This window comes from Brachyistius frenatus, unplaced genomic scaffold, assembly GCF_029030835.1.
Source record: "Brachyistius frenatus isolate BFR_SWC_R1_liver_20210118 unplaced genomic scaffold, ASM2903083v1 Contig_61, whole genome shotgun sequence".
Classification (NCBI taxonomy): Eukaryota; Metazoa; Chordata; class Actinopteri; family Embiotocidae; genus Brachyistius; species Brachyistius frenatus.
The window spans coordinates 1,556,748-1,569,203 of NW_027210660.1; the positions used below are offsets into that span (position 1 = coordinate 1,556,748).

General features: G+C 39.6%; 1 protein-coding gene across 1 annotated transcript in view; it reads right to left on the reverse strand.

Annotated features, from left to right (window-relative positions):
• Positions 1-12,456, reverse strand: part of LOC138625311 (potassium/sodium hyperpolarization-activated cyclic nucleotide-gated channel 2-like) — a 34,114-nt gene that overhangs the window by 19,450 nt on the left and 2,208 nt on the right. The window contains exons 2-3 of the mRNA XM_069706142.1: positions 10,447-10,870; positions 8,284-8,445 (exon numbers count right to left, since the gene is read on the reverse strand). Of these exons, the coding sequence (XP_069562243.1) occupies positions 8,284-8,445; positions 10,447-10,870 (586 nt within the window). The remainder of the gene's footprint in view (positions 1-8,283; positions 8,446-10,446; positions 10,871-12,456) is intronic.

Here is a 12,456-nt window from a genome sequence, read left to right on the forward strand (position 1 = left end):
TGAGCAACATGCTCAATAGAACTAATGCTTTGGTCCATCCAGCTTCCTTTGTTTCCCCTTTTTCTTTCATGAGCATAAGTGGTGACCTCAGCTAGAACACACTGATGATGCCATTCATTCAAGATTAAGCCAAAAGAAGGAACTGAAATCTAGATGTTTTATTTTGTTGGGTATATATTTATTTTTTTCTGCCAGAGTTGCCTGTGTAATGAAACTGCATTATTAAAGCACAGGCCCTGTGCAGAGAAAAAATGAATTTAAAAACAACATCCTGAAAACCTCTTAAAGCCTGGTTTCAAGAGGACAAAAAAACTTTCTACATTTTCTATCATGGCTCCTGACACACTCACTCACACTCATCCTCACTAAATGTGTAGCAGTCTACATGGAGGTCACAGGCTGCACTCAGATATCAAAGACAATCAGCTATATTCTCTCGATAACCTACTGCAAAGAAGTTAATTAGCAGTCTATTGGTGCATTATATTATATTACGAAACATGCAATTCTTTTCCTGCTTATTTTAAATGACTAAATTATAACAATTACTTTTTGGTATAGCTGAGAAAAATGCCTCAGTTTTCAGCTTACAAAATGCTTTTCTCTGTCTATTCAAAACATTTTTTAAGTGATTTATTTACTTTATAATTTATGAGAATTATCTAAACCTATACAAAAAAATACTTGATCCTTCAGTTTATCTGAAAATTTCAAAGTCACCAAGTTGAGAGATGCATGGCCTTACCTGGAAAGCATTATACACTATTCAAATGTTAACATCAATAAGTTTTAAAAGTCCTGTTCTGTATATCATTGCACTGTATATTATTATAAAGCAGTGTATAGCTGATATGAAGATGAACAGCCTAAATGTGACTATTTACTGCTTTATACTTTTTTTCATTATAAATACATTCCATTGGTGTTAGTGGGACAATACAAACAGTTTGTCATTACTTTAGGCTCTGAAAAACTGACAGCTGATTTTTATACTACTTTCTGATCATTTAAAGCCAAAACTGAAATAAACTTATCAATAATGAGAATAATCATTAGATGTGAAAGGAAAGACTCACAGGCATAACACAGTAGCACATGTCATCTGTGCAGAGGTCTGTTATCATCCACAACATTGTGTCCACATTGTAACAGAGTGTTAAAAGACCTCTCAATACAAGCAGAGGAAAATCAAGACTCCAAAAATAAATATAGCTCCACCAAGTGGGCTGACGCTAAATGGTGTATGTGAAAACAGAAAGAGAAACAGTGGAGTGAAACAGATTGAATAATAGATGAACGATGAGCACTTTGATTCTGAAATAGCACAGGCAAGAAAGACGGAGAGACTCCATATCCTCATAAGTCTCAACAGCCGTCCTCAGAGACTTCTGTTTGAGAACCATCAGCTTTTTTGTTGGTAATCACCGCCTCCATTAGTGGCAGATAGGCTGTTTGAAGTTGACTGATAACACAGAGGCTTTACATTTATCTTATGGTGTTCTAAAATGCCACTTTGTAGAGGCTGCTGCTGCAACCTTGCTGTGCAGGTCACCCAGTTTGACCCTTATCAAACTACTGAAAAGGTGCTTATCATCACACATGTCTCCCAAATATATCAGCTAGTATAGGGGCCTATTAAACCTATTAGGCCTCTATCAATAACATACTGTATCTGACCGTTGGATAGGTGTGCCAGATCTTCATCGTCATGTTAACAATATTAGAAATGTCGTCAATGTTGTGACACGGTCACAGTTTGGTTTAGTTTAGGCGCAAAAACAAAATGTTTTTTGCATAATTTCATGGTTTGGGTTCAAAACAGAACGTTTGTTTCATAAGCTACATACATACATCATAAAACTTATGCTATGTGACTTAACATTTGTAACATAACATCAACATTGGATCATTTTCACACAGGGCACTGAGAGCCATATTCCTCCAACCACTCCCCACCTCCTTCCTACAAGGATTTTGTCACTCTTCATACTACGTGTCCTGACTTCCTCCTTTGCTCCCGCCATAATTACTACAGTCACTAGAGGTCACAATAAATGTTACCTTATAGTATGTGGACTTTGTCCAGTCTGAGCATTTGATAACAGCAACCTGAACCTACTAGTAGGTTTAGTAGTCAAGTCAAAATTGATTTGTGTAGCACCTTTAAAACACAACAAAGTTGCCCAAAGTGCTGCACATAGACAAACAGTCATGCATTCGAACAGACTGGATTAATAAAAATGAGTAACATCAAAATCAGGACAAGCTAACACGAATCACACAAAAGTACCAAGTAGAGGTTAAAGCGAATAGGCCAGTGAAAATAAATAGGTTTTTAAATGGCTTTTGAACATTGGTAAAGTGGATGACAACCTCATATGAAGGGGAAGTTTGTTCCAGAGTTTACGGGTTGGCCCGGGTCATCATTTTCAATCAAGGAACAACTAAAAATGGTTGGCCGAGAGACCTGAGTGAGCGACACGGGGTATAGGGAAAGGACTTGACCTTAGCTAAAGCTCTTAGCTGAAAGAAACTGACTTTGACAACAGATTTAATCTCAATATCTAATTTAAAAGATGAGTCAAAAATCACAAACAGATTCTTAACATGAAAATTGCAGTGGGTTGCCATAGGGCCAAGACACAATGAAGGACTGTCCGGTGTCACAGCTGAAAGGCGAGAGGGATTGAGCAGCAAGATCTCTGTTTTACCTTCGTTGAGGCATAGAACATTTTGCGAGAGCCAGGTTTTGACATCAGCCAGGCAGCTCATTAATAAATTTAGAGGCAGTGCCAGATTTGAGGGGAAGGTATATTTGAGTAGGCCTGTAATATACCCTATATTTGGGACAGATGTGTGGTGATGACCAGCTGTTCAACAGTCTAATAACAGTCAAATTGGGAATGCAGGAGACCTCATATATACATCTATGTAAATTTACTGCCAAACGTAATGACCACATGCAAGTAAGTTATGTGTCTTAAAGAGGTGACAAATGTACTTGCCATTGTCAATGTACCAGCATTGTAAAAAAAAAAATCTTACTGATAAATACAAAAGTTTGAATATCTTAAAGGTTTAATATGTAATGTGGATGTAAGTGTGTCAGCAGAAATTATGTCACCGTTGCTGTTGTTGGTTGAGGTAGAGCGATGTGAAGAAAACAATGATGTAAAAAGCAGTTTTAAAATTATTGCTTTCCTAATTTTTTGCCTAAAAAGTCAACAGTTGCTAAATAGTACAAAATACAACAAAGGCTACTGAATTAAATGGTAACCCATCTAATACATCAGATATTTTACTCTGAGTCACAAATTCCAATCTGCTGTTGGAGCTAGAGGAAAGCTGGAGCAATGACAAAACAGATTCCTCCCCTGGGAACTGTGGATGTCTGTACGATATTTTATGGCAATCCATTCAATAGATGTTGGAGCAAACTGGTGGATAGAGTAACAGACTGGCAGACATATTTTGAGAACTACACTGCTAGCTTTGCTAAAAAACTGCACCCAAAGACATACACAAAGGGTGAAATGTTGCCCTGTTACCAATCCCCTCGGTTCACACCTCTCTGCACCAGGGGTGAAGGACTGAGGCTCAGAGACAGAGTGAAGCAGATAATAGACTTATACCACACTGAATGACCAATAACTACATGTGTCCGACGGCTGATAAGCTGAACAAATATCAAAAGATAATCGACACACATGTAACAAAGCCTCTAGCCTGGCCCTGTCGCACATGCACACACCAGTTTAGTTTACAACGGCTTATCTGAGTTTATTGTTCAATCAGCTCTGTCCTCTGCTCTCTCTCTCTCTCTCTCTCTCTCTCTCTCTCTCTGTTATTCTTCCTTTCTACTCCTCTGCCTCAGTGTGCGTGGTCTCTATATAATCTGCAGTGTGGACAGTGAAATATGTTTATTATGAATTTGGAAGGAAAAGCAAAATTTCCCAAGACAGTTCGCTGTAAGGTTAATAGAGAGGTGGAATTCAATTTCACAGTTGTATATCCAACATACACGTCAAGTGATGGCTAACTGGTCTAGTGTTGATAGTTTGAGTTAATTAATTTAAACCCAAATTTACAATAGATCTGTATCACTGAAGACATGTTGTTATATGTTGTGTCTTGCGCTTTGAAATTACGGGATATGTGCTTATTCGGTTTCATTCCATCAGCTGAGTCTCAGATAAGAAAATTTATATTTTGGACTTGGAGACAGATGGAGAACTTTTAGCTTCACTAAGACACTGAAAAGAGCCTGGTAAATGGTAACAGCATTGGAACCAATCACAACTTGTCATTTTAACATTTCTGTTTGGAGTAGGAAGCAAACAAACAAAAAATACAACCTGTTAATTAGTGACCTTTGGAGGAGCTTGATGGCTTTTATTCATCTTTGGACAGAGTCAGGCTCACCTTGTTCCAGTTGCTGTGTGAACTTACGAGAGTACTTGTGAGTAATTTGTTTTCCTTATGTGTGATGGAGTGGTACAACTGTGAGTAATAAAACTAACAGGCAGACACAGCAGAAGCCAACATACCCTGACTTTTTGTTTGCGAGTTATTTTTTCAGACTTAAAACTTCCTTCAGAGCTACAAAAGACATACAATTTTATGGAGTGAGTACTGCTCCTTGTGAACAGCAATTTAAGCTTCATACGTTAATTTGTAGTTTAAATACATTCTTTACAAAGGTCACAATGACAGTTTAGTCCACAAATTTGCTGTTAACATTCAGTCGGGAGGATGTCACAATACATTTGTTTTGAACAACAACAACTTTTATTTGGTAATAAAATATGTAAGAAAACTTTCTTATCCCCTTGATCAAAAGCAGTGATAAACTGGAGATTGTTAGTAAGTTATGAGAAACTGGGAAATAGTTACAGCCGGGATGCTACAATGGTCATTTTACATCAACCATATGAGACAAAGTAACTGTCACTTAGTCTTTAAAATACTCCTGCACAAATTTTCAGCACAAATAATCTCACAGCTGCTTGAGTAATGTTTAAGTAGAATAACATTCCTTCTCCCTACAGTGTGATATTACAGTGTGTTGGTCCTCAGTGAGAACCTTTAGAACAAAACCACCTGAGCTCCTGCTGGACTGAGATAATCACATCCATTTCTCTCCTCACCTGAGAAACAAACACCACCCAATTTCTGGTCCATTTACAGAGGTCAGACTGCGGCTTTCACTTTTCATATTTACATGCTTATTGGCATGTACTTGATTTCAAATCTATATTGTCCCACAGCAGACCTGTAATGCTGTTTGGTCAAACTAATTGCGGTGAGGAAATAAAGTGATTTCACTCCATGCATAGTGATTACTAGCTTATCTTCTCCCAGCAAGCAGACCACTGTGCTGCCAAGGTCTTCCTGCTGATGGCAGTGGGGGATAATGAGAAAGAGACATCTCTGTGATGTTGATACAGTAAGGGAAGGCTGCACACACAGTTGTAATTACAGAGTTGAAACGAAACAGTGTGTCTGTCAGTTAGCGCTGCTGTCACTGTGATTATATAGTCCCCTCCATATTCTACAAGATTCTACCAGCACGCTACCATGTCTGATCAGTCTGTGTAAAGCTAGTGCTGAATGTAAACTAAATATAGAGATGCAAGTTGAGGCGTTCTGCTAAAACAACCTATGTTCCCCGAGGTAGCACAAGTTCGACCGAATCCAATTACCGGTTGGTGGATGTCATCCAGAGTTACAAGAGTGTTCTCAACGCCCTCCATGGGTTTTGCCTGTGGGCCTTAAAACATCAGAGCCACTGTAGGGTGCAGGGCTTGATGGATGGCCAGGCTGCAACACAATGGCTAATGTTACAAGTTGTCAGCCACTCAATAGGGGGGTGGTCTCAGGTGGCTGTATGCAGCGTCTTCCATGCCAGAGCGGCCCTTTAGTTTGAGAGTGACGATTCTCTGGAGAGCGGCTGTCTTTGATTATAGAGCGGGAGAGAGCACTGCAGGAGTCAGTGGCCTGTCAGCCCCCAATTACATCATCCTCAACTTTTCTTGTGCATCATATAAGTTTAGAAAAGCAGAAATAGACAAGTCTTCAAGTTTGTAGGGCTGCAACAATCAGTTATTTTGATTATTTTTTCCATTAGCTTTAATGTACAAAAAAAAAGTGATAGAAATGCCCATCCCAATTAGTCAAAGCCCAAAATAATATCCTCAAATTGCCTGTTTTACCTGACCAGCAGTTTACAATAATGTATAACACAAAATAAATTTTCTGTGGATGGACTAATCAACTAATTGACAAATTTCTGATTACAACAGCATGTCTCTCGTGTGTGTATGTCAGTAGAGAGCACAGACTTGACTGATGCAGATTTTACCCATCAAAACATCAAACACTCTAGGGCCAGTGGACAGACCTCCACTGATCGTAAATATCTGCAGACCGGGTATTTTAACACTGAAGTATATGAACTTAAATGTTATCTTTTATTATTTTAGAGGTTACACTGCAGTGACACTGATGACTTATGTAGCTGAGTGATATGCAAATGCGTCTCTCATTTTTTGCTACCATTTTACATATAAATTGGTCTTTTTTCTGAGATCATCAGACCATCCGTCAGTACAGATGAAATATTATATGTGAGTGTCCCTAATTTATCAGTACGGACATCCTAAATACATATATTTGTTGTCAACATGACACAGCTCTGCAAAATAACATCACTAAAACTTGAGTGTGTTCCCATCTTGTATAATAAACAAAGAGGAATACCTTTCTGTCTATGTGACAAAGATCAGATTTACTCTCAACATCACATTCACTTGTTTCAACCAGAGTTACTGCTCTCATCCAGGAAATATTTCAAATCTGTCATTTACAAGCAGTCATTGGCAATGTTTGGGAGCACGATCCAATCTTTTTAAAACCCCAATTGAACCTGAGCCTTGTGTCTGGGTTGGTGTGGTCTCCCCTCGCTCAGTAAAAGGCTAGGTTGACAGACAGACCTATAAACAACCAGCTTTTATCTCTCCGAGAGAGAACATGGCAACAAAGGGCCCAGCTGCCTGGCCATATTCCCCCCATCCCTCTGTTTTCCCCTTTTATCTCTCCTGTCATTGCCCCACCATGCTGAAGAGGAGGCGCGGAGGGATCGAGACGTGCGCTTAAATCTCCCTGGTTTATTTTCACAGCTTCCTCGCTGGTAACCTGCGGTTGTTTTCTATTTCTGGCACTCCAGCTGAATGCTGCTGCAAAAGGTGATGATATTAGTAATTTTCTTGATTTATTTAAAAGGAACACAGACTTTTCATCCTGATGCAGTAAAAGCATAATTGCAACAAACATCAATTAGGCTAATAATGGTTATCTGAATAGTACTGGAATAAATTACAAGCATGTGTTTTTAAAGACCAAAACAGACATTTGTAACAGCTTACCCTTTAAAGGAAAACAATTCTCTGAGCTATTAATACCTCCTTAATCCCAATGTCATACTAATTTGGTGTAAATGATCTCAAAAAGAAAATGGGTTAACAGGGACGAATGCCCGTTTTGTAGACATTCAAATGTAGCATTACACACTGTCACAATCTTAACTGATGCAGCAGAGATATTGTCTTCTTTCTTTCATTCATTCTTCATTGCAGCCTATGTTACTGTCGCTTTCGTGGGAATCGTTGAATTGTTTGGTTTCTCTGTATAATGTTGTAAGATTTTGTCTTTACTACTGTAATGTTCTGAGATGACTTATGTTGTAATTTGGAGCTATGTAAATAAAACTGAATTGAATTATATTACCAACCATGCAAACAGCAGTTCAGTTGGAGATTCATGTGCTTGTTGCAGCTATACTGAGGAGAGGGAGAAAGATGTCTAGTATCTTTAAGTGGCATCAATTGACATGTATTTGACTAAACAGCCTCCTCTGAATTGACAACTGTTTTTTACATATTTAGTAGTATGCTACAGGATCTATAAACAAACATTGATGTGTAACATTGCTGGCGTGCCTATTTAAAATGTTTACGTCCTATCATAATTTGAGGCTGTCCTTCCAACAACCTTTTTAAAACACTGAGGTTTATGTTGCAATAAAAGACAAGAAAGAGTTTATCATTGTCACCAAATACTGATTGGCACTTAGCCAATATTTTCTCATGACAGTCACACATGTCGATCAATACTCGGTGACCACAGTTAGCTCTTTCGCAATGAACTCAGAATAAAAGATGCAAATCCAGCTCTGGGGTGACATGTGCAACTTGGTATGCACAGACCAGACGCCCTCATACATACCTCCATCTTGTTGAGGGACACCCAGCAGTCTGAGGGGAAGTCCTGCAGCATGGGAACCAGGAACTGTAGGCAGCCATCCCAGTGACACAGCAGCAGCATCATACCAATCAGGTTAAAGATCCGCATCACTGCACTGGCCAGGTCATAGGTCATATGGAAGATCTGGAGCGGGGTAGTGGGACAGGAGGAGGAGTTCAAACTGAGCTGAGACATGTGCACATAAAGATTATCTTGGATCTGGAATATGTTTTTTATAATGTTATCATATTTATATTCCTTGAATTTATATCTGAGTGGCAACATTGGCTTCCCACTCAGCTCCACAATCTCCTTTGGATTATACCAAGTTTGATTAATGAGCAGGGGAGACAGCCTCCCATCAGTCCCAAATCAAACACAGCAGGAGTAGGCAGGGCGTTTGTTACACAGAGATACATGACATCAGTCAGAGGCTCATAGACGCACAAGGTCCAGTCACATACACAAAACACTCACGCAAGCCTGCGGTCACAAAGATACACTAACAACACAGACAGACATGCCATCACATACACATACACTCATTCAAATACAAGAGTGATGGACAGGCACCATCATGATCTTTAACAACTGATAGTCCATGTTGTCTCACACATCAATCATTCTCAGTCGCAGGACAGTCACTTAGGCCAATCATCTATCACCTGGCTGACTTCAAAACACCACAGTGACAATACATAACAACTTAGTGGCTGTTTAAATACAATAATGATCTGTATACCATCTAAGACATTACAGTAGTTTTCATAATAAAACATGGAGGACGGTCTGATAAAGTCTACTCGGAAGGAATAAGAAATGGGTCATTTCTTACTCTGTTAGATGAGGGAGAAGTGATGCTCTGTGATGGGAGTGATGAGGAATGAGACTGGACATGAATCACATGCACTGATCTTTCTAAATGCAGCTTTAACCTTTATGAGGTTATCACTGTCAGTTATTATCAATCAGTAACTGACAAAATCGAGCAAGTGGTCATCATTTTTTTCACCAAGGATTGATGAGAGAAACTGTACTATACACAGTTGTGTTGTGAAGGTGTTCAGCACCACAGACAGTTCTAAGAAAGTTACAGGAACTAAAAACAGCTCGTGGCTCAAACTCTTTCAAAATAAACTCTGACAGACTAAGAAACAGGCATTTGAACTGGGCAGTGCCTGCATGTGCTGGTGTCTCACTCTCCACCACATCGTCACTCTAATTCTCCATGCATGCCAAGTATCACTTCCCATCATGCACCACTGTGCGTGTATGTGTGCATAGCACATCATATCTTCAGAAATCCAATTATCCAAAGGTCAAGTGAGCAGCCGAGCCCCACTGCGCTGCTCGCCACGGCAAAATGCCAACAACAGGCTGCCAATACTGGCATAAACAAAAAGTCGAGTGATCTCATGACATCCTCAGACCTCCTGTCTTTCAGGCTGTTCCTCTTCAATTGTGGAGGGGCCCCAGCAAAGTGCAAACCTAAAAGAGTAAACAAAAGCTGTGTGGCTGGTCAGGGCAGGACTGGGTCTATGCATTCAGCCTACAAGACGCGGGTACTCTTCCTAGCAACAGCAGCCGCTCTTCACATCCAAAGTCTACCCGTCAGGTCTCTGCAGAAACAACATCTTACCTTACCTTTCCAATCGCTTTAAACGAACAATTAGTGACATATATAATCACAGCCCATGCCCCCCCTTAGTGCTGTATATTATCATCTCCCTCTACCTCAGCTGCTCCTGCTCTGGTGCCTTAATTGATTAACTGGTAATAGGCTGCTTATTAGAGCACCTGATGCCATGGGACTGCCTGGTCAGACAGAGGGGGTAAAAGGGCTGTGTGACAATAACAATAATTAGAATGCAAAGTTTGTTCATGCTCAAACATCTTGCTGACATCATATATTTCTCACCAGGTGGCAGGTGAGAACATTAATGCTGAGCCTCCAGGTGAGGCAGGGCAGGCAGACAGATTGTTGGTTTGGTCAGGAGCCAACACCAGCATATCGGAGGCAAATCAGTGACCTTTTATCGCTGACTACATTGGGGGTTTCTTCCTCTGTAGCTGTAAATTATGTGATTCGAGTTAATTTAAAGATTGTATTTTCTCAGAGGACAGATATGAAATGTGTGTTCTCACCTCTTCCCATTGGTGAATGTAGCGTATTAATCTGGAGAGCCTCAACAGCCTCAGAAGACTTAGGATCTTGGTAAAGCGGACGATCCTCAGGGCCCTGGCAGTCTTATACACCTCTGAGTCAATCCCTTTCTCCACTATGAGGAATATGTAATCCACTGGGATGGAGGAGATAAAGTCTACAATGAACCAAGTTTTTAGGTACTTCTTCTTAATGGTTTTAGGGTCCAAAATGATGTCCGAGTTGTCCTCAATTATGATTCCAGTGCGAAAGTTGAGCACCAGGTCCATGAGGAAGAAGGTGTCAGAGACCACGTTGAAGATGATCCAGGGTGTTGTGGTCTCGTCCTTGAAGAAGGTGATGCCCACAGGGATGATGATCAGGTTGCCCACCATAAACAGCAGCATTGTAAAATCCCAGTAGAACCTAGCAGAGGTGTGTGTTGTGTAGTTGTGGTGTGTGCATGGCAGTGTGTTTACATGGGTGTGTGTGGAGTACAGGAGGGGAAAAGAGAGGAAAGGGAAGAAAAGACAAAAATAGAGTCAGATAAGAGAAGGGAGTTGATGTGGTAAGCCGATAGGCACAAGAGACTTACGAACTCAAGATGGAAAAGTGTAAACAAAGTGAGGGAGCTGCTTTTTGCCTGCCTGAACATGCAGAGAATAATTAGAGAAGAATATTCTGCTGAACTTACTTTTGACAAAATTGACATGTACTATAACCTATTAGCAATTTCTCTAATCATTTTATATTTTTATAAAAACAAAATGAATCGAATGATTGTCACTGCTCAAGTTAAAAATGTATATTCATGGATATTTGGTCCTGCACGATGTCTGAACTAAATTGCTTAAATGATAGGTTAAAAGATAGAAGGGGATTTCATCTTCCTTTCTTAACCTTTGTGTTTTGTTCACATTAACTTTACCCCATATGTGTAAATATAGGTATAGGTGGTTATAATTACAAAATTCCTTATCATTTCTTTCCTCTGTTTTCACTTCTTAAAACATAACATACATAATGAGTTCAAGTTTTTTATTACTTGCAATAATGCATCCTTATTACACAGAAATAGGGAAATATGTCATGGTTCTTTGTGTTATATGGAGTCTGTATAAACAAATATATATTTATCAAAATTTGTCTGGCAAAAAGTAATTCACAAAAAAAATAATGATTTTAATTTCTGGGCTGAATTAGACTGTTTATGTAAAAACTCCAATGGCATTAAAACAATTATTTGGGATCCTGAAGAGGCCGTGCTGCATAAAAAGTACTGTTAAAACCATTAGAACATGTGGACATATGCATTTAACAGTGTTAAAGTATGCAGCTAGAGTTTATGGGACCAAAAACAGAAGTATTTTTTGTTACTTTCTTTAGCGGATTTTAGAATTTCTGATCAGTTCAAAACCATGTTCACAAGTTATTCTCATAAAAGTACCAAAGAATGAAAATTTAAAAAGTGTGTTTATTATTTTCTGAACTGGGCTGAGGTCTCCAGGGTCACCTAACAGGACTATAAGGTTCATTTATAAAGCTAGGAGTGGAGCTCTGATTTTACATGGATATCAAGAAGACGACTGTCTTGCTACTTACTGTGATGAAGTGACAGGTTGGCGGATGGGACAGAGAGTAAAAGTATTGAGGTTTGAGCCCGTCAGAGGAAGCTCTGCAGGACAGGTGCAGCGCTGAGTCATTACACTGCGACTTATGCAACAAGCTCTGACTCCGTCACTCCACGGCAACAACAATTACCGCCCCAATGATGATGTTTCAAGCAACTTTGCTGTCTTTAAAGATGCATTAATTGGCATAAAAAAAATAAATAAGGAGAGGGCAGCTACAGCTTCCCACAGTGTGGGAGCTTCCGTGGCGAAAGAAGGTCTCCAAAGTGACCTGTCGTCAAATTACATCTGTGCTGGAGCAGATATGTATCAAGTTTAGCCTTCAGTGGTCCACTGACTCGGAGTTATGCGATACAAATGGGCCAAACGTGACTGGCGCTG